General features: G+C 39.8%; 1 protein-coding gene across 2 annotated transcripts in view; it reads right to left on the bottom strand.

Annotated features, from left to right (window-relative positions):
* Positions 1 to 975: 975 nt before the first annotated feature.
* Positions 976 to 23,564, bottom strand: part of top1l (DNA topoisomerase I, like) — a 59,016-nt gene continuing 36,427 nt past the window's right edge. For both annotated transcript variants that reach the window (XM_034167269.1, XM_034167270.1), the window contains 10 exons: positions 16,657 to 16,844; positions 16,430 to 16,574; positions 13,170 to 13,313; positions 11,801 to 11,986; positions 11,650 to 11,718; positions 11,450 to 11,564; positions 5,083 to 5,210; positions 2,574 to 2,668; positions 2,341 to 2,490; positions 976 to 2,225 (listed from right to left, as the gene is read on the bottom strand). In XM_034167269.1, the coding sequence (XP_034023160.1) occupies positions 2,123 to 2,225; positions 2,341 to 2,490; positions 2,574 to 2,668; positions 5,083 to 5,210; positions 11,450 to 11,564; positions 11,650 to 11,718; positions 11,801 to 11,986; positions 13,170 to 13,313; positions 16,430 to 16,574; positions 16,657 to 16,844 (1,323 nt within the window). In that variant the 3' untranslated portion in view covers positions 976 to 2,122. The remainder of the gene's footprint in view (positions 2,226 to 2,340; positions 2,491 to 2,573; positions 2,669 to 5,082; positions 5,211 to 11,449; positions 11,565 to 11,649; positions 11,719 to 11,800; positions 11,987 to 13,169; positions 13,314 to 16,429; positions 16,575 to 16,656; positions 16,845 to 23,564) is intronic.

Below are 23,564 nucleotides of genomic sequence, written 5' to 3'. Positions count from 1 at the left end.
GTCTGTGATCTTTTTTTTTCTACAAAATTAAACAACTGAATGAACATCCTCCGAGGCTGGTGATTCCATAATTATTGCCAGGGGTTGTGTGTGTATATATATATATATATTTTTTTTTTTTTGCAGGACAATGCTCTATTACAGGCACTAAAGTACACTACTGCTCCCCTCGCCAGCAAAGTCCGCAAAGATGACAGAATGACATGGGCCCCTTCCTTGGTTGTTTTAGACCCTACTGAGAACTTGTATCCTTAAGTGAGATTTACAGTGAAGGAAAAGGATACGCCTCCGAACAACATTTATGTGGCTGTTTGCTGCTGCACTAAAAGCTGATCATGTCAAATACTACCAAGGATGGAAGACTGATGGCAAGTTACTGAAAAGAAACGTGGCTACAGTATATTGGTCATTGAACATATATTTGAAGTGTCAAGTGTTTGTTTTGTTACTTTAATAAATTAAAAACCAGCTGCAACAGGAAAATTTGTTTCTCCATTAGCTGCATAATTATGCACATTCTGAGAATTTAAGCCAACTCACTTTTCCTGTTAAGACATTCATGTTTAACAATTTGTAATAATAGAACACTGTTTGTTCAAAAAAAAAAAAACCTCTCAAGAATAGAATTCCTAATTCTGCACCCAGTGCAGACATTTCATGCTGAGCAAGTACAAAAATTGAGTCTGACAAGATTCCAGTTTTTTAGAATCATATTCTTTAACCTACATCAAAAGGTGCTCAAACTGCACAGCAACAGGAGAGGCTGAGGAATTACTGAAAATATCTGAACTCACTTCAACAAAACTTGCCAGTTTTCCATCATACCGAGTAGAAATTTGACATTTCTGACCTTGACCGATCCTAATCAAAAAAAGATATACCCCCACTTCAATCAAAATGGGATTGGGCCTTCTTAAGATCTTAGTGATGCAGAGATCACAAGTGTTACTCCACCACAGCATACAAAACAGTCAATGTATTTGTAGGGATTTATTCATTTTTCAACCTACGAGCATAAAATTCAGAATGACCAATGCTATGACAAAAGGATAAAACAGGAATAAGATGACTTTACAGCTACTTACATCTTTCCTTTCAGAGTGGAATAAAATGAATTGATAATTCACATTAAATGTTACATTACGCCCAATCTTTACACAATTAAAAATGCCTAAATTGTAACAGGTAGCCAATTGCAATTTTTTTTTTTTTTTTTTGGCAAAGTTTAAATCCCTCGAAAATACCCTTGTGGGATGAAAACTTTTTTTTTTTTTACTTAAATACATCTTAACATTTTCTTCAAGTACCAGGTATGAGAGGGATTTTTTTCTTCTTTCTTGGAACAACTGTTAAGTTAAAATCAGATGTAGAAAAGGGCGATGCAAAGACAGCAGAGGGTGTTTGCAAAGCACAGGATAAAAATGATTGGCTCACATTTACACTGGAAAAAAAAAGTCCCTGACAGAGGTTGTAAAACAAAATATTCACATTCTGCTTGCTTAAGTAAATATTGACATTGTTGCAGTGTATTCCCACATGCTCGCCCCGACATCTTCCACGCTACACAGGTCAACACAATCCAGTTTAAAATATTCTCTCTCTCTCTCTCACACACACACACACACACACACACACACACACACACACACACACAGAGAGCTGAGCTCACATTTGTTTGAAAGGCGTGTGGGTGTATTTAAGGAATTCATTGATTCAACTGTATCAAAATATAGGATTCATTAATACATGGGAGAGCTAAAATACAGAGCGAACAAAAGATAAAAGCATTTTTCTGATTACAGTAGCTATAGGACCACAGAGTTCAAAGGTCAGGCATCGTCAGGTTCACAAATCCCCCATTGCCCTGATGCTCAGTTGTGGGTCTAGTACTGCCATGGTGCCTGATCTCAGATCAGAAGTTTGGACGGCCTACAATACTCTCCTGCCACTTTGTAACAGCTCCAGCTTCCATTTCCTTGTTTTTTTCTCTCCTGCTCAAACTTCCTGAAATCCACTGTCAGGTCTGGCCATAGAGTAAAATTCAGTTAAGCTAAAAAACAAAAAAGTATCCAATTTAAAAATTAAAAATGAGTGTATTATAGTTAAAAACAGGCTCTTGAACTTAAAACTCGAAGTCATCATCTGCCATGTCAATGGCCCAGGCAAACTTTTCACGCTGGGTTTTGTTGTAGATTTTCTCAACAGGAATTCCCCATTTCTTACACCTAGAAGACAAAAGAATACAAAAAGTTTTGATTTTAAAAGAATGTCCCAATCAAAAACAAGGCAAAAGATGCATACATTTTTAAACATTATCCCAGTGTTTTAATTATGATTTACCAAGCCACAGAAATGCGTGGGTCCAGATAATTGAGCTTGGAGGTGCCGAGAGCAATCTGCTTGTTCTCTTCCCGGTCAGTGGCCTGCACCTCCAGCTTCATCAGCTGTTCCTCTACCCTCTGAACCGCCTTCTTCTTCATCTCCACAGCCCTGCAGACAGGACAAACGACGGAGATAGACAATGTGCGCAGCACTGATGTGGAGGACTTCCACCTGAAACAGTCCACACTTACTTCTTGGATTTTTCATCTTTCCGTACTTTAGCGTCAGCCTTGGCACTCTTCAGTTCTCGCCTGGCATCAGAGAGCTGATCTCTTTTAGCGTTGATCTGGGGAGAGAATTTAAAGAGCGATTATTCTCTCTGGGGAAAAGCACATCTGATGAATATCAACATCAGTTCTTCATTTTTCAGGGAAGTGGTCCAAGAGTAGAGAAACAGAGTTAAACTCTACTTTCAAAAGGAACTTGAGCAAACGGCTTAATTTAAGCTGTATCGAAGCACCTGGGAACGTCTCCTCCCATACGCTTAACATAAAATTTCACCTGCATCTAATTTTGAGGAGTGCGAGGAGGAGCTTTTATTCCATTTAAATTACATCATTCTGCACATAATGTAAATAAGCAAGTTTAATTTGTACCTAACCCTGACCTGAAAGGGTCCAACACAGACTGTGACAATAACACTGCACACTTCCAAACAGTGAAAACAGTTAGCTGTTGAAATACAATTTTAATGTTTTAATTTTTCAATGGTGTAATTAAAGTCAGGGATGAAAGTTGTGGAGAAAAAAAGAAGAAGCTGAAATCCAAAAATTATTAAGGGGGGCTCTGGAGGAATGCCCCCAAAAACGTTTTGAATTGTAGAATGTCTGAAATGCAGTGTGTGTGTGCGCGCGCCCATTTGGGTACATAAGTTTAAAAAAAAAAATCTGTGTAAATATCTCATGTTACAACGTGGAAACACGCAGCTTATGTACAATTTTCCTTTTTAAAATTGGTGGGTGCGGCTAATATTCAGGTGCGCTCTATAGTCTGGAAATTATGGTAACTAACGGAATCCTGGCAGAAAATGTACAACAGTTTTCCAGACATCGATCTTCTGAAAACATTCTCCGAGGACACAATCAACAGCCTCCTTGCTTCCGGCGAGCTGGGTTTGCACAACACAATCAAGCCAATCCCACCTTCACCTGCCATCTTTATTGTAGAGTCGATTTCTCTAAGTCGCACGTCGTCTTTATGGACAAAAATCCTGTTTGCCATTTTACAATATTGCTATTTGGCATGAAAAACAGATGGGTCAATAACAGCCCGCGGCGCAAAGGTGCTTGCAACAACACCGTTAATACATGGTTCAAAAACCGTGTGATGGACCCCAATTTCGTGACATCAGAGTCTGGTAATGACCTGAAAGTAATGGTAAATGGACTGCATTTATATAGCGTTTTTCCATCTGTATCAGACGCTCAAAGCACTTTACAAATAATCCCTCACATTCACCCCAATGTCAGGGTGCTGCCACACAAGGTGCTCACTACACACCGGGAGCAACTAGGTGATTAAGGACCTTGCCCAAGGGCCCTTAGTGATTTTCCAGTCAGGTTGGGATTTGAACCAAGGATCTTCTGGTCTCAAGCCCAATGCCTTAACCACTACACCATCACCTCCCTGTAATGCAAACAGTCTACAATACAGAATGTCGCACGTCAGATTCACAACACATTATACATATTGTTACCTCCTTCCAGACTCTGGATGTTAACTGTGTTAGAGAGACCTCTGGTTTATATGCTGAATACTATTATCCAGCTGTGGCTTGTTGTAGCTGGTAACTGGTTTTATTGGCCTGATAACTCTGATGTGTGGAGTACAGACAGATAGGCATGCACATTGCAGCTTTTTACTCAAACTTGGCCTTTATTTCTCACTTTCAGCAACAAACATTTCACAGCACCAGCCTGGTAGTTCGCTACAACTTCTGAGTCAAATAGACAAACTCATAAACTGGCCGCGTCAGGCTGGACTTGGGCTTCAGTCATGACACTAAATCACTCGCGCCGGCCCCGTTCATATTAAAACAAAACCCAACCACCAACCCACACGCAGAGGAGGAGCTTAAGAACACTTCATTTCCCATAACACAGGGCAGGCTTTATGCATACATTATCCACAAGGCTAACCTCAACGGGAAGGAGGGGAACCGTAGTAACCAGTAAACCTATATATCTGGTATTTATATTTGCAAACTTTACTTTCACTTTTGGTAGTCTGTGTGCTTCTTACCCTGTGTGCTGCTAAATGCTGCTGAAACCTCAATTTCCCTGAAGGAGTCTTCCCAAAGGATCAATAAAGTTTTATCTAATCTCTCTAATCTGTGTTAAGGTGACAGGCTAAGGCTGTTACAATACATACATCTCCTCATTTTATTCCTCATCGGATTTGCACTGATCTCAAAAATGACCCAGGCGAATGGCAAGCGGAGATTTTCCATCCATGTTAAAACTTTGCATGCATCCCATGTGTTAAAATATTTAAGATTCTTAATCGTGTTAAGAAATTTGTTACCGTTGTTCAAGACTATGCCCTTGAAAACAAAGTGCAAGAATCTGACATAAATGTGACTTTGGAAATAATGTTATTTGAAATTAGTGACCATGTCAAATCCCCAAAACCTATAATTTTACACCTTCAGGTTTACAAATCTAGTAAAATGTATAGAAAAATAAAGCCATGCCCCCTCACCTTTGTCTGCAGGTTCTGCATAGATTTCTCAAATGTCTTAGGTGGAGCCCTCTGATGGTTACACAGGATAGCCACAGCCCTGTTGGCTCTGTTGTAAGACAGGATCTTGGCTGGAACATTCTCATCCACTGCACCACAACAGTGAGCAGAATGAGTTTAACATGGAGACAGAGAGGCGACAACACTTTCAAATTATGGCACCAGAAAAGTTGAAGAAGCATCTACTTGTATCAAAAAATGACTTTCAAACTGAGAAAAGGTTTGTCAACAGGGTACCAAATTTAGCCTACAACACATGCAACAATTTTATTTGCTGTAAATTCAGACTAAAGCACATAGAAATAGATGCGTTGCAAATATTTTTTTTGTGTACAGCACTTTGGAAACTGTTTGTGAAATGTGCTATATAAATAAAGGGTATGGTATGGTATATATCCACGACACAAAGTGAGGTTAACAACACAAAGCACTAGCATAAGAGGTTACTGCCCATTAAGACTTTCACTCCAGGTGTCACAGTACTTTATTATCTTACAGCCAGAGCACAGACCTACTCAGCAGAGCCGAGTAAATAGGCTGTTGTTGAGTTGACTCTATACAATTATAGACTTCTGATGAGGTGTACCCGTGATTATGCGGACCTGGAGAGGATGGGGTTCACCGAGGCATTGGCTGAGGTGAACCCCATCCTGTGAGTAAATGTGAACTGTCTGTGAGTAAATGTGGAGATGTCTGGAGTTATATTTGATGTGGACATGTCCTGTCCCTGGCAATCAATCAGTCTGTGAGCAGGACTTTTATGGACTGTATTTAAACACATTTGTGAGAGAAGACCGAGGAGCTGCTGTAGCAGCTGCAGCATTTTTTCCTGTGCCCTTAGTTTTTACTGCACTGTGTACACAGCGTCGTCATGATGACGCACAACGCAACTCAAAGCGGGCCAAAGTAGGCGTTGTATCACGTTATCTGATTGGTCGTTATCGATAGAAGGTATCTCTGGCTGGCTAGCGCTACGCTGCACGCGAGGTGTACTCGGCTCCACCAGCGGTCAACTCGGCATGTGGTACAGCTCAGAAAGTGGCGAATGGGCCAATCAGGAGTTGGCAAAATCACATACCATATAATAATTAAGTTAGCTATATGGGATGTTGGACTGATAATCAAGCCAGTATTTTACTGAGTAATAGCACAAATGGAACAGTCCAGCAGTAAGTCCTGCAAGTAGAAAGCTCTTTTTGTGCTGTTAGTACTTGTGATGTAAACTGTTGTGGCTCAGGAAGGGTATTGATAACATGTTACTGACGTCATTATCAATTCTGCTTATTGGTCAGATTCTTTATCGATTCTCTTATCAATACCTGCTGTGAGATTTCTGTGTACAAAATGAATGTATATCAAGTTATAAACATTTTCTTACATGATCCTCTGCTTTCATGTCAATGTACTGTCCACCTTATACTTCACCTTTCTGTAATTCTGGCCTTGTGCTTGTCTTATGCAACCCAAACAGCCTTCACTCTTGTTACTTAATCCACTTGTCTATTCTTGCTGTGTAATCTCTAAAATATCTTTTTTGGGGGCAACAATTGTTTGGGGGCAACAATTAAACCTATTGCTTCTCAGACCAGCATGATCAAAATTTTATGAATTGAGTCAGGGGTCTGCAACCTTTACTGTCAAAAAAGCCATTTTGTCTTGTCTTCCACAAATAAAATTCTTCTAGAGCCACAAAACATATTTGACCTTTAACATGAATAAAGATAACACAGCTGATAATGTTTTTTTCTATATACAGTTCAACTATGTTTAACTGTTCTGTTTTGTTTTTTGCAACCCCAAGTCAGAAAGGTTTGGATATGAAAATTTTGGTGGTGGCATAATGACCATGACATTTTCTTTGCCTTTCATTTACTGCAGACTGTATGAAACCAACATATTTCATGTTTTGTGAGGTCAGCTTAATTTTTTTGTTAATAAACGTCCATTCCTACATTTAAGGTCTGCAGCATTTTCCAAGAAAAAAAAAAGGTTTGGGAAGGATAGTTTATTCTAAATCTAAGAATTAATTAATTATTTTTGCAGCCAGTTTTCTTGAGAAAAGTCAGGGGATGAATACATGAATATTTCCAACTCACTGAATATTTCTTAGACTTCATTTACATCAATCATTCAAAAATATAAACACTGTGGTACTTTATGGTAAATCTGTGTCAGGTAGACAGTTCTCAAAACTAAATGTCCATGCTCGAAGGAGACAAGTGAGGGAAGCCACCAAGACAACTCTGGAAGAACTTTTGGCTTCTGTGGGTGTGAGTGGAGAAACTGGGAATAGTGCAACATTTTTATTTTTATCTTCATTTTACATGTGGTCCCAAATTTTTCTGATTTGTGGTTTTCAGTTGCATTTCTGAAATTACAGAACTGCTACAAAAGAAAAGTATTAACATTTTATTGTTTTAAAAACTTTGTAAAACAAATGTAAACACCAAACTCTTATAAAGGAAAAAAAATACCTGGGCATGTACAGGCAAAATTTGATATAAATTGAATTGAAAAATGCAGGCCGATTTGACCGCCTGTGTTTTTTTTTTTTTTTTAAAGAATAAGAGGTAACTTACTTTGAAATAAATAAAACATATAGCTGCAGCCAAAGAACTTTGAAAAAATTAATTAGCAGCTTGTATTTTTATTCTGACTGTAGTACATTTTAGTGTGATGATGGAATTCATCCTGTTTTTCTCCTCAGTCACATTTTGTACTTGAACATAAAACACCTACATTAACTCACAAACTAAAATAAATACCATAAAAAAAAGCTTATTAAAGTTCAGAGTTCTCATCTGCTTAATGTGATCTATGCTTCTGAACGTCAACGAGCAGAATGTAGCCTCTCACTGAGACACTGCTCCGTTCAGCTCCCTCCCCCTCGCACTCTGTCCATATGTGTGCACACAGACAGCTCGTTCGGAAAATATTGCATTTTAGAAACCTTTGAGCAAGCCGTCCACTGCTTTTTTCAGCCGTCTTTTTTGAAAATTGACCGTCCAAATGAAGGCTGGATGGCTCGCTGCCAAAAACTGTTGTAATCTCAGAATGGATCGGTTATTTAAGGCGCAAGATTGAAAAAATAAAATAATCACTGGACTTGAACACTTTTAATTACTAGACCGACAAGATTTTTAACTACAACCCCTGGCAAAAGTTATGGAATCACCGGCCTCGGAGGATATTCATTCAGTTGTTTAATTTTGTAGGAAAAAAAAAAGCAGATCACAGACATGACACAAAACTAAAGTCATTTCAAATGGCAACTTTCTGGCTTTAACACTAAGAAATCAGGAAAAAAAATTGTGGCAGTCAGTAACGGTTACTTTTTTAGACCAAGCAGAGGGAAAAAAATATGGAATCACTCAATTCTGAGTAAAAAATTAAGGAATCATGAAAAACAAAAGAACGCTGACGTCATACATCACTAGTATTTTGTTGCACCACCTCTGGCTTCTATAACAGCTTGCAGTCCTCTGAGGCATGGACTTAATGAGTGACAAACAGTACTCTTCAATCTGGCTCCAACTTTCTCTGATTGCTGTTGCCAGATCAGCTTTGCAGGTTGGAACCTTGTCATGGACCATTTTCTTCAACTTCCAAAGATTTTCAGTTGGATTAAGATCCGGACTATTTGCAGGCCATGACATTGACCCTATGTGTCTTTTTGTAAGGAATGTTTTCACAGTTTTTGTTCTATGGCAAGATGCATTATAATCTTGAAAAATTATATCATCCCCAAACATCCTTTCAATTGATGGGATAAGTGTCCAAAATATCAACGTAAACTTGTGCATTTATTGATGATGTAATGACAGCCATCTCCCCAGTGCCTTTACCTGACATGCAGCCCCATATCATCAATGACTGTGGAAATTTACATGTTCTCTTCAGGCAGTCATCTTTATAAATCCCATTGGAACAGCACCAAACAAAAGTTCCAGCATCATCACCTTGCCCAATGCAGATTCGAGATTCATCACTGAATATGACTTTCATCCAGTCATCCACAGTCCACAATTGCTTTTCCTTAGCCCATTGTAACCTTGTTTTTTTCTGTTTAGGTGTTAATGATAGCTTTCGTTTAGCTTTTCTGTATGTAAATCCCATTTCCTTTAGGCGGTTTCTTACAATTCGGTCACAGACGTTGACTCCAGTTTCCTCCCATTCGTTCCTCATTTGTTTTGTTGTGCATTTTCGATTTTTGAGACATATTGCTTTAAGTTTTCTGTCTTGACGCTTTGATGTCTTCCTTGGTCTACCAGTATGTTTGCCTTTAACAACCTTCCCATGTTTGTATTTGGTCCAGAGTTTAGACACAGCTGACTGAACAACCAACATCTTTTGCAACACTGCGTGATGATTTACTCTCTTAAGAGTTTGATAATCCTATCCTTTGTTTCAATTGACATCTCTCGTGTTGGAGCCATGATTCATGTCAGTCCACTTGGTGCAACAGCTCTCCAAGGTGTGATCACTCCTTTTTAGATGCAGACTAACGAGCAGATCTGATTTGATGCAGGTGTTAGTTTTGGGGATGAAAATTTACAGGGTGATTCCATAATTTATTCCTCAGAATTGAATGAGTCCATATTTTTTTTCCCTCTGCTTGGTCTAAAAAAGTAACAGTTACTGACTGCCACAATTTTTTTTCTTGATTTCTTATAGTGTTTCTTAAAGCCAGAAAGTTGGCATTTGAAATGACTTTAGTTTTGTGTCATGTCTGTGATCTGCTTTTTTTCTACAAAATTAAACAACTGAATGAACATCCTCCGAGGCCAGTGATTCCATAATTTTTGCCAGGGGTTGTAGACATCGGTCTAACAGGGGAAAATATCAACTAGACATAGGTCAAAAGGTTCTGGTCTGTGTCCTTGGACCAGTGGATTTCGCTACTACTGGATCCTTGATCTCTGGGACAGGTTTATCCAGGAGTTTGCAAGACCCCATTTAGGACATTGTTTTCATGATTAGGGATGTCCTCATGTATTGTAATAAATATTCCAGAGAAAGGCAAGAGCTTCTCTAAGAATTTAGACAAATAAGTCTGAAAGAAGTTTCTGTTGGAAGTACTTTAAACACAGATCAGTAAGTTAGATGAACTGAAGCTTTTATAATTGTCCAGGTCTCCCTTGTAAAAGAGATCTTGATCTCAATGGGACAAACCTAGTTAAATAAAGATTAAAGTGAGAGGGGGAAGTGTTGGCTTTTAAAATGCTTGAAAGACACTGGACTCGAGAGGATTTAGTACTGCTATAACAGACTGATGCAGAAGGTGGCAGCAATGCAACAATAAGGATGCCAGCTGCCATTAAATGCCACAGAAGGCGAGAGGGTGCTTTTGATTTATACTACAGGAGCATGTTTTGAGGCCAGAGTGCATTCACAAAATGCCTCAAGAAACCACAAAAAATAATAAAAAATTAATTTAAAAAAATGTATAAAAGTAGTGTGGGTAAATCGTCGGACTCTGACCCATTGATTGTGCAGCTAATCTTATTTCCTAAGCAGAGCGTGCGCGAGAAAAACAAACCTGTTTTCGTCATGGCAAGTGGTCTGAGCCATCTCTGATAAGGGAACTGTTAAGCAAAAAGGCTGTTGATGCCGGTGGATTGAATCATTTCTTATAGATTCTAAACCGGGTTTTGACACCCATCCCTAGTTGTGGCCAGTTGTGTGTCCTTTTGCATGCATTGTCTGAAGTTACAGTTTTCAAATTAAACTGTTGCATCTGCTGTTGACTAAATTTGTATTCTATGTTTGCAAGTGTTATTCTCAATCTGCTCAACATTTTCAGAATCAGAATAGCCTTTATTCGCCAAGTATCTACAAGAACACAAAGAATTTGACTCCAGTTTGAACTGTACTCTCTGTATGAGCATGTATGACTATACACTAAATAATTCACAGTAACAATATGCAAATACTATAAGATGTGCAGTAAAAATGTGTGCAAAGGAGAAACAGACAGATTGAAGTTGTACATGAGGTAGGTATGTGAATTAGTGAGTTCTTTATACAGGCATCTGTTGTGGAATACAAAATTGATGTAGATTGTTTTTGCATTTGTGTTTTCTAGTATTATTTATTAGGTTATTTATTAGTTTTGTTTTTTTTTATACATTTGGAAGCGATGTGGCCTCTCACCCACTAGATTTCCATATGCACAGGTAAATACAGGAGACATATGCACATCGAGAAAAGCCCATAAAGTCAAAAATACCTTACAAATAAGATATTCTGTCACACATTACTCTGTTTCAGCAACAACACAAACAGCTGTTGAAATTAACTAGAAAAGCTCATACAGATTGAGACTTGCCATTTGTGAGCTCCTTCAGCTGCTGCTGCAGGGTGATCGAGGCGTTGTAGGTACGGAAAACTTTGGCTGTCAAACCGTCCATCAGCTCCTGTAGGTGCTTATTGAGAATGGAGGTCTGGAAGGACAAAGGAAAAGCAGCTACTAGATAAGTAATAGTGGCAGTCCAAAAATGAACATTTAATGAAGTTTTTTTTCTTTACATTGAGGCGATCAAACAGGTCGTCTTCAGACTCCTTGTTCTCCATGAACAACTGTAGGTTCTTGAACACCTACAAAGGTGAAGAACAGTGATGCTGTGACAGTGCTTCCACACTTACAAACCTGTGTCTACAGTCAAACAGGTCTTCTCACCCTTTTCTCCACAGGGACTTTGTTGTAATAGCGGATTGAGTCTTTACCCAGGAAATCAAACTCCACCACGTACTCCTGACCCTCACTCTCTGGATAGAGTTTGATGTGTTCCACTCTCAAAGAGCAGCAGCCCACTGTGTCCGCAGTCTCTCCTTCCTCTTTCTCATTACCTGCTCTCAAAGCCAACTGGAGCACCAGACAGCAAGATAGATCACTGCCAGTTCTGACATTACCATCACTGCACCCACTAACACCAACTAGCCAATTCTCCCTACTGCATATAGGAAAATTCTGTAAGGGACACCATCCTCCATCTTTTTTGACTGTTTGAATTTTTGAAAATTTGTTCAATGTTAAAGGATAGGGATTTTGCCTATTTGCCAAGATTTTTCCATGACTTTGACCTTGAAGAATGAATCAGTTCTTGCCCAACACAACATGAATACTCTGTAAAAATGTAGTAGCGATATATGAAAAATTGTGGGCTACAGGCTGTTCACAAACAGGTGAAAACAATTTTATTAGTACTTGTTTACAATTATTTTCACATGCGTTATCTCCATGTCTGTAGTCATGGAGGAGCATGAAAATGTCAGAAATATGACAGTTCCCCTACTGGGTAAGACATTAAAAAAATAAATAAATACATAAAAAAAAAAAAAGTCTTGCTGTCAGTTTTCCACTGCTGGAAAGACCCCTAAGTCAGGAGGTGGCAAGTCTCATGAAGGAAAAAACAAACAAACAAGTTTATCAAATTTTAGAGAAGTTTAACCATGAGGACTCAGTAAGTAACGGCAGGTGAATACAACAGACAGCTGTGGTCACGATCTCTATGGGAGAGCTGTGACATGGATACGGGACTAGAAACAGCTACAGGCTGTTCGTATTAGTGACATGTATGCTTCCTAACTCAACTGTACGGACAAATGGAAGAATTAGTGTGAATCTCTGGTAAATGAAATACCAAAAGGAGCTGACTATTTTAAAGTAAAGAATTATGAAGATAATGGAGTATCTTTAGTGCCATATGTCCTGACAAAGCCATAAACATGAGGAATTTAGCCTGATTTCACCTGATGCTGATCAATGCTCAGGCTGCTCCTCCGATAGACAGCAGCTATATCAGGGCCTGAACAAGATGAAGAGTTTGAAGAAATGATTTATAATCTGGTAGATTTTTTTAAATTTTTTTTTTAAATAAAGATAGTGTTGAATGGATTCCAGCAAAAAAAGTACACCCCCTATGGTGGCACATAAGTATTTATATGCGGTAGGGAGAATTACTACCTCCTAAAATGCAATTACATCTCATTCAGCTCCCAAAAGCTATATATCCCAGACAACACCAGTCAACTTCATGCTTCCTCACCTTGTCAATGAAGTACAAAGCCACAGCCCGCTGTCTGATCCTCATCTCCTTGGACTTCCAGTCCTCACGGTACTGGTTCCTGATACGGTCCACACACTTTTTCAGTCTACGGGCAGTTTCATACTTCTGCCAGTCCTTCTCTCCCTGCAGGCACATTACACAATGTTGAATCATCATTTTGTACATACTCGGAGTTTCGTTAATGAAGTAGAAGACAGAATCAAAAGTAATAGTTTCACACACTTTCTTGCGGTAATGGAGAAGCCCAAAATTGTGTAGAAGGGGGTTTCAAAAAATTATCAATTTCTCTTAATAGCGTCTGCTGCCTTTTCAGGACAAAAATAAGAATGAATGTCATTGTACTTCATTTATCAATTACAATAATACTTGTTATTGCTGTTATTACTAAGAATACTGTGCTGTAATTATTCCTGTTTTGCATGGTCACTGGCCTTTAGTGAATTCAAGAACAAACACGATGGTGTTTGAAAGACAATGAATTTATTTAAGTTGGGAAGTATTTAGTCTTCTTCAAACAATTCTCCAACAACTGCATTTATGATTTAACTTTTGCATTAGGCTTTCTAACCAACAGGTAGTTGTGCTAACCTTTTAAAAATGCAGAGGTGCCAACAGGTCATGATGGAAAAAGCAGAAATGGCCCGAAGGGCCATGATGCCACCAAGTCTTACAATATAGGAGGCTCTAGGAGCAAATCTGGGCACATCTGAGACCAAATTCCAGAGTAAAAATGATATTTTTAGGAGCCTTTTTAAATAACTGGAGAACATAAACAAACTGAAGTAAACAGCCAGTGAATATAGGCAACTTGTTTTATTCCAAGATATACGGTGCATCCAGAAAGTATTCACAGCACTTATTCCAAAATAGATGTTAATTTTTTGTACTCAAAATTCTTTACACAATACCCCATAATGACAATGTGAAAAAGTTTATCAATGCAAAATTTCAAATATATACAGTGAGGAAAATAAGCATTTGAACACCCTGCGATTTTGCAAGTTCTCCCACTTAGAAATCATGGAGGGGTCTGAAATTTTCATCTTAGGTGCATGTCCACTGTGAGAGACATAAGCTTAAAAAAAAAATATCCGTAAATCACAACCTATGATTTTTTTTAAATAATTTATTTGTATGTTACTGCTGCAAATAAGTATTTCAACACCTACCAACCAGCAAGAATTCTGGCTCACACAGACCTGTTAATTTTTCTTTAAGAAGCCCTCTTATTCTGCACTCTTTACCTGTATTAATTGCACCAGTTTGAACTTGTTACCTGTATAAAAGACACCTGTTCACACACTCAATCAATCACACTCCAACCTGTCCACCATAGCCAAGACCAAAGAGCTGTCTAAGTACTCCAGGGACAAAACTGTAGACCTGCACAAGGCTGGGATGGACTACAGGACAACAGGCAAGCAGCTTGGTAGAAGACAATAATTGTTATGATTATTTATTAGAAAGTGGAAGAAACAAGATGACTGTTGATCTCCCTCGGCCTGGGATTCTATGCAAGATCTCACTTTGTGGGGTAAGGATGATTCTGAGAAAGCTCAGAACTACACAGGAGGACCTGGTCAATGACCTGAAGAGAGCTGGGACCACAGTCACAAAGATTACATTAGTAACACATGATGCTGTCATGGTTTAAAATCCTGCAGGGCAGCAAGGTCCCCCTGCTCAAGCCAGCACATGTCTAGGCCCATTTGAAGTTCACCAGTGACCATCTGGATGATACAGAGGAGGCATGGGAGAAGGTCATGTGGTCAGATGAGACCAGAATAGAGCTTTTTGGAATCAACTCCACTTACCATGTTTAGAGGATGAGAACCCCCAAAAAACAATCCCAACCGTGAAGCATGGGGGTGGAAACATCATACTCTGGGGGTGCTCTTCTGCAAAGGGGACAGGACGACTGCATCGTATTGAAGGAAGGATGGATGGGGTCATGTATTGCGAGATTTTGGCAAACAACCTCCTTCCCCAAGTAAGAGCATTGAAGATGGGTCATGGCTGGGTCTTCCAGCATGACAATGACCCCAAATACACAGCGAGGGCAACTAAGGAGGGGCTCCGTAAGAAGCATTTCAAGGTCCTGGAGTGGCCTGGCCAGTCTCCAGACCTGAACTCAATAGAAAATCTTTGAAGGGAGCTAAAACTCCAAACCTGAAAGATCTGGAGAAGATCTGTATAGAGGAGTGGACCAAAATCCCTGCTGCAGTGTGTGCAAACCTGATGAAAAACTACAGGAAACATTTGACCTCTGTAATTGCAAACAAAGGCTACTGTACCAAATATTAACACTGATTTTCACAGGTGTTGAAATACTTATTTGCAGCAGTAACATACAAATAAATTATTAAAAAAAAAAACAAAAAAACTGTGATTTCCGGACTTTTTTTTTTTTTTTTTAGATTATGTCTCACAGTGGACATGCACCCAAGATGAAAATTTCAGACCCCTCCATGATTTCTAAGTGGGAGAACTTGCAAAATTTTATATATATATGTTTTTTTATCATATCCAAAATAATAAATAAACCAGCAACAACACTATTTGTACATCCCCTTCAGAATACAGTAGCACTCACCTGAGCAAGCATGGAACTCAAAAGTCAGACAGAGTGACCAGTCACCAAAATTGACTCTTAACACTACAGGTCTTATTCAGCACCAGAGAAAGCTACATTGGTCCTCTGTGTCAATCACTGTGGCAGCTCAATAATCTCGGTGCAAACTGTGATATCTGGATTTGCAAAGAATTATCCTGCTCGGGTTCTCCACACGGTGCCTTTTACAAAGAGCTACAAACTGAAGCTAACACAGCAAGATTTTTCCATTTAGCAGCCCTATAAATATAGTTAAGGCAGCAACATACCATGTGAAGGAAACATCAATAGTTTAATTAGGATTTTGTGTATTAAACTCAAGAAAGGACAAATGACTGAACAGTTACAAGTATGAGGAGCAGTTTATACAGGTATTCTGATCCCATTTGTTTTCCGCCATCTTCTAAAAAAAAAAAAAAAAAGAACATAAGCAAATGCTGTCAGTGAATTCAGTATTCCAATTTATAATTGTTTCTTCAATACGTTTTATTACTACAATTATTCAAAGTTCCTCAAGACGTTCCTCGTCCTACTCAACAAATATTACAAGGTTCTAGCACACATCAGCGTGCTTTTGAGGGACACAGGGTAAATCCAGTTTCAAGCATAGCAGCTCCCATCAGCCTACCTTGATCCTAGAGCTGGGGTTGAGCATAATGTATTTGATAGAGCCTTGAATGTTCTCCGTCCAGGACACAAGCCAAGTCACCTTGTTGTCATGCCGAACCTCCTTCCACTTGGTACCAGGAGGAGGCACAGGAGTCTTTGAGTCCCTTTTAGTAATATTAAAACCACTTAGTCTTTTTGTGGTTAACATTTTAGTCTATTAACAATGAACAGCAAACCTTCACTCACTTGCTGCAGTTGATAATGATGTCTTCAGGCCTGAGTCTGCGTTTTAGCATACCCATCTTGGGATGGTCGCCACGACCCCTGAAGAGACCTGGAGGCTCAATGCGAAAGTTAGCAATTCTTTCCTTGTGGTTATCCATCATGCAGTAGCCATACTCCTGCAGGATGCGTTCATTCTCCTCCTTTATTTTCTACAAATCACAATGAAACAGTGAAGAGACACTGATTCTCATGAACATTTTACTTCTAAACCAAGATGCCCTGATATGGCAATTCCTATCCAAATACTTTTGGCAGCCTCATAAAACTGACATCATCAGGAAGCTATAGTTTATCCCTTAGACCATCTTGTGCGTTTCCATTTTGACATTCCGGAGTCACAAGATGTCAATTTGGCTCATTTTGTTGTGAAGATAAGCTTTCTGTAGCTATTCAGATACTGCCTTTTTTGTTTTGAAAAATAAAAGCAATGGGCTGTCTCAACACTGTACAGGCCCTGAGCTCGCCTACAGGTCTTTCTGTTTATAAGAGGTGAATGCAGCAGTGAGCGACTTGTTTTGCCACCGTTTTGTTTTGTCACAGCTCTGCTACCACTAAAGGCTACCTTTGGAAGAATCAAAGATGAAAAGAAATGCCAGTCACAGCCATTTTTTTAACATCCATTGTGTTTCAAACTTTCAGTTATAGTGCATAGCAAAAGTGCTGCTGTAGTTTATAAACGTATGATTCAGGTCATCTCTCAAAGCCTATTAAAGATGTCACTGGGTTCAGATCTTGTTCTCTGTACGCATCAATGAGAAGCTGCTGTCATCATGCAGAACAACTGTCAAGCTTAATATTTTTAGTAATAATAGTTAATTTTTCCTTAAAAAAATTTTAGGACTGGACTGAGCCTTCTGCCTATGTCATGGCCGAGATGGGCAGCTAAATTCTCAGCCCTGACTGACCCATTAAAATAGCTGATTAAAAGTAACAAACATAAATGAACACAAGATTACAAGACAAGGTAACAACGGTTATGAGTTGGACCCAGAAAACAATGTGAAAAGACACAGCTAATGCTGGCCAAAGCATTACCAGAAGGGGCTGAGAAAGCCGACATGATAACGTTTGTAACTGAATTTTTGTATAACTCGCTGGAGCTACAAGAAGGAACTGATATTAAAACTGGAAGTGATATGAAAGAATTTCAACCTTCTGCTCTCCACCTGAGAGATGGAAAAAGGAATGAATGCCAGGTGACCTGCTCTCATATACTGTTTGTTGACGTCACCCAGGTAACGCCCACTAACGTGACTTTGTTGGTATAAGAGTCTACCTCTGCGCTTGCGCGTGTGGAATAATCCAGGTACTAAGCACTGCCCTCTAGCTTTCAGGAGGAATGAAATAGAACAACTGGTGGCGTGTATCTGCCCTGAGATTTACTGCCAAGTGCGCTGCTCCTATCTGCCCAGAATGAGGTTAGCCCCTCTGTGTCTATGGTGGAGTCTGCTACGCCGCGTCTCAATAAAAATCAGCACGCAACAGTCTCCGATCTCCTTTCTCACCGTTAATTCCAGTATCAGGTGATCCGGTTTGTTCTCTAGGGAGCGTATGCTAGCAAGCCGAATCAATGGTAGTGGATCTCTGTATGTGTTAGCTTTTAGCTTAACTCTAGCGCCTCCGCGGTTACCACATCTGAAGTGCTTCAAAAAACTGGTGGAGGATCACATACCATAGTTCGCGCCACCGTTATAACAGAATAACGGCCCGTTACACTGCTGCCTGAGAGAAAGAAAGAAAAAAAAAAAAACTGCAAATTGGGCCATTACATTGTTTGAGGGTGTGTAGCAGGAAAACTCATTTCTCTAAGTTGATTGTACCTGGATAACCTATATATATTCAGGTAAATGTTTAACAACAAATGGCAATGCAGAGCTTGGCTTGTTTTGACATCTATTCATGTGTGTGTGTTTGCTTCCTATGTGGGTTATCTAGGTTAGTTTATACCAACTGGCAGCCGGAGATTGGCTCAGTCATGCGCATGCCTTTACACTGCAATGCTCTTGTACCTCTGTTATCACTTTGTGATGCATATTCGTCAACCATCAAAGCCATTTATGATATCAATCATGATGACTCCCTTTCTGCTGATTAAAGTCACTAACCGGGACTCTGGTCTATTGTTGCGGGCAAGAAATGAGAATCGTCCAACTTTTCACACCGGAATTTTCATTTGTTCATCATCAGGCATGTGAGAAGTAAAGAAAAATGCTTAAAATGGTCGGGGCCAAGAAGGTCGTGGTTGAAGGGTTTTAGCCATGCAAATGCTACCCAGAACCATTTTTTGTAGGGAATTTGTAAGGAGAGATTGGGAGGATGGAGGCAGCTGTTTATCCAAGTCTTTACAAGCTGCACAAAAATCTATCTTCATATGCCAGCAACTTCTGTGACGTGTGAGAGCCTAGTCCAAAACTGGAGAGAAGAACAGACTCAAACTTAACACCATGGAAATAATCTTGTGTTTAAATAAAAACCTTTGAAGCACCCAAATCCCCTTCATTTTGTACAACTATTTTCATAAGTCTCTAGTTGCACAACCATTTCTCAGTTTATGTCTCCATTACATTATAACACAAGTATTCTATTAATGTCTTTAAACGAAAACAGTCAAAAATGTTACAATGCACATAGAACCGAGCAGATGTTGCCACATTTAACTATCAAATGCTGCTAAACACTGAACCATTTCAACACAATTGCTTCAGTTTTTCCCTCACTAATGATTAGCAATAAAACGCATCAGGGACCAGTAATTATTGCCATGTGCATGGATAGACTTACAATCATGAACACTTGCTAACCACCACTTGCCCTTTAAACAATAACTTACTGAAGAAGGAAGCACAGAGTAGCTCAAATTAAAGTCACAACATCCACGCCACAGCTACTGCCTGCTTTTCTGTCAATGTTCATGGCATCCAAATCACTGCAGGTTTTGAATATTTTGTTTGGCTTGGCACAATTACAAAGCAAGCTTTTTTTTTTTTTTAACTACTTTAGAAGCAATTCACACCCATTTATGGCAGCACTGTATTAGCATATAACTGTTGTACATTTTTTTTTAACAACATCTAAAGTGCGCTTTCAAAACAGACTAAATTATATCTCACACAAAACACTTTGGCAGAATTTACAAAAAGGCGTAAATATGCAAAAATGTGCCATTGTCACACTTTTTCATAGGGCAGCCCAAGACGGCTCTCCCGCTTCACCAGCTCATAAACTGAAGTTGCGGTCTCTCATGTAAAGGAAAAATAACTACAACAATATAACAATATCTTCAATATAATAATATCTTCCATGTGCCGTTGTGGGACTTAACTGATTAAATATCGTTCCTCCAAATTCTGCCGCTCACTGACGCCATTACCAGCTCGCTGACAGTTAAGTTGTAAAGGTATTCAAATTTTCCACCTTCCGGAATCAGTAACTTCATGGTTGCTCCTTTCACCATGTCCATGACTACAGTGGTCCCTCGATATAACGCGGTTCACCTTTCGCGGCCTCGCAGTTTTTTTTTTTGTGCAATTTTGCATGCTTTTTTTTTAACAGCGCATTGTGTTATGCGTCTGTTGGAGTTATTCTGTAGATACACTGTTTTGTTTTATCATGCATGTTTTGTGTTCTCTGCTCTGGTAGAATGTAGTTCTCTCTGCTCTGATAAAGTGTATTGTACTGATGTGATGGGTGAAGGTTACTTAAGATATGTGACATGACGTGTTTCTGCAAGTTGTGGTATCTGTGTGCACGCTAAGCTCTTTTTAGGACATGTGAAGATGACTCATGCAGGACGCAGCCGAAGCTGAGCAGTAAGATAAAGAATAGAGAATTGAATGTTCCAACCACAGTGTGATTGTGATACATCAGTCCTTTTGTCAGAAGTAGTGTGATTAATCGTTAGATGTCTTAAACACATCTTAACCGAGCCCAAGATTAAAAAGGTTCTGAACATCCTGAATGTATTGTGCAATCAGCAGTTCTGCGGCAACAGCTCATGCGCTATCACTCTTCTCCTCAGGAGCTGTACCGCCCATGTATGTAGGGAAGTCCTAAATAAAAAGAGCGGGAGCGCAGGCCAGACTTTAGTGCAGCTTTGGTGTACAGCCTGACTGCACTCCTCGCAAGCTTAAATTGAATTCTATCTCTCACTTGTTTTATTGCCTGGTTGTCTCTTCCTCTTATCAAAGGTACAGTATTCTAAACCCGACAAAGACTGGGGGCTCGTCCGGGATCCCAACAGACCTGACGGATCCAGCGAGCGTGATCGACACCAGAGAAATCCTTGGCCAAGGTAACTCAGACCCTTTGACGGGACTGGCTCAATCCGTTGGCTGGGATCTGAAAGGTTGACGGGATCACCGAGAGGGAAAGAGACAGACGGAGTGTGAGTATAGAATTTGATTCTGATAAAATTGTTGTTGTGAATGGTGGCAGTAGGCTGCGTAAAATAGAAATGTTGAAATAGTGACAGAAAGTCACAGTTAAACAGGGAAATAAGTGCACAGTGAAAAGGCAGTTAAACCTCGCAGGGATGGTGGAGTCCCCTAATGCAGGACATTAGTTAAATTCCACGGGAGGGCGAGCTCCCCTGACCTAAGAATACGCGTACGGTTATTAAAAGTGTTTCTATGTATTTGTGTAAATAAAATAACTGTGTGAGTGTAATAAAAGTGACAGAGAGTGTGGAGTCACTTCGACTCCCCTCTATGAAAATCTCACAGGAAAGTAAGTAGTAAGTTTTGAGAAGAAGCAAAGGCAAGGCCTTCCCGTGCCCTCCGGGGTGGCGAAAGGGAACGCACTTCTCAGAATAGTTGATTACTACCCTGTGATTGTAACACCACCAGTGGATTAGGACCCTGTAGGGGCAAAACCATCACTGGTCTAAAACGTTCTGAAAACACAAAATGGGAAAATCTAACAGTAAAAATGAGAGACCTAAGTCCCGGGACGATCTAAAAACAAAAGAGTGGATATACATGAATAAAATTGATCCAAATTCAACAAAACACTTAGATAAGTGGATAAAAGATCATGGATTTGATGGACGCCTGCAGAAAGAGTCATTAACTAAAGAACAGTATTGAGAAAAAGTGTGGAACAAGTGAGAAAAAGAATGTCAAGGTGAAATTGTAGCATGGGAAAGAGAAGTTGAGAAACGAAAGAAGGGCCTTAGAGAAGCAAAGGAAAGACAGAAAGAAACAGTAAATGATAAGGAGCAGGGGAACGTGATGTTTCACAGACAAGAAGATAATGAGACAGGGCCTGCGGCTCCAAAAGTAGAAATGGTAGTAAAATTGGATACTACAAAACACAGTCAGCCAGAAGCTGAAATAAAGGAGAATAAACTCTATCCAGATTTACCGCAGGGACAACCCCCATCATATGTAGACCCTACACAACACGTCATGAAAACACGATCCAAAACACTAAAAGATGAAGAAAATCAACCTGGACCATCAGCCCCACCGGCTGATCAGGAACCAGGTGGATCAGGAGTCTATCCAATGATTCATGTGGCAAATCCACATACGTCAGGACCAAGAACTATTCTTGTGTACCGAACTTGGACACAAGCAGACGTTAAGGCAGCTGTGGAAGGTGTAACTCCCCCACGAGAAGATGTAGCCCAGTACATTATTGACATAACCGCTTTGGTTAAATCCTACAATCTTAGAGGGGATGAAGTTCAACAAGTCATAATGGCAACTGTGACAAAGGATTGGGCTGATGTAAAAGGAGATTGGGATCCTGCAGAGGCAGACCACACTCCATTAGCCCATGATAGTCAGGAATTGGAAGATCGATTGGCCGCACTACTGCTGAGAATTAAGCAGAAATACCAGCAAAAGTCAAATTACACAGAAATAAATCGCACAAAACAGAAAGATGATGAACCATTCGAAGACTATCGACATCGAATGGAAAAAGTTTTTAAAGTGCACAGTGGTCTTCTACCACTGAAAAATGATAGCGTGTATGAACAACAATTGAAAAATGCACTCCATGCCAACTCCAGATCAGATATCCGAGCATGGGTAGACAAACACATTGTAAGAAAGTGATCTCTGTAAACCCAGTGTAAGTACGGAAAGTGAGCAAGTCTGATAATAGTGTGTGGCTCTGGTGTTAAGATCCAGGGCAGACACGAAAATCAGCAGAAGAAATTACAAGCCACTGACCAGAAACTTAGGACACTGACTTTAGGGAGATCCTGACTATGTCGCGCCATACACCATTATGGATGAAAACAGCATTGTGCTGCTGGGCATTAGTGTTAGGAGCCATAACAGTCACTATATGGGGAATGCACGTGTGGACACCATTAATGAAAAAGGGAATTGACTTTGGGGAAGTAGAGAACATCACAACCAGAACAGACGAAACTACAAGTGGAAATTCAATCCGCCGCGTTAAACGATATGTGGTTACCTCAAAGGGAGTAACCTGCTACTATCATGGGAGGCAGATACTATGCAGACTAAATCCTTGTGAAGACCAGGAAACATCCTACCAATGGTTTTATGCCTGTTACACCACGCCCAGGATCTATTATGTTGTACAGATACCCTTTTTGGCCCTCAGACAAGATAGCTGGATTGGTGATCCTGGACAATGGTTTGCTTATGATTTCTACATGACTACGGGTTTTCCCCGTGCCAGTCATTGGTGGGGAAATACCTTTCTGACGAATGGCTACCCGTCCGCCTGGCCATAAAATTCCTATGGGTGGACAGACGAAGCGTATAGTTGGAAAAATATATCAAACCTAACAGTCAGCGGCCGAACCAAAACAGTGACATTCACAATAAACTCGTTAAAATTCCCGATAAGCAGACCAATCGAACGGATATGTCACACGTTTGCACTGT

The sequence above is a fragment of the Thalassophryne amazonica genome, chromosome 3 (genome assembly GCF_902500255.1).
Source record: "Thalassophryne amazonica chromosome 3, fThaAma1.1, whole genome shotgun sequence".
Taxonomy (NCBI): Eukaryota; Metazoa; Chordata; class Actinopteri; order Batrachoidiformes; family Batrachoididae; genus Thalassophryne; species Thalassophryne amazonica.
The sequence above is the reverse complement of the archived record's forward strand: the minus strand, read 5'-3'. Positions and strand labels throughout refer to the sequence as shown.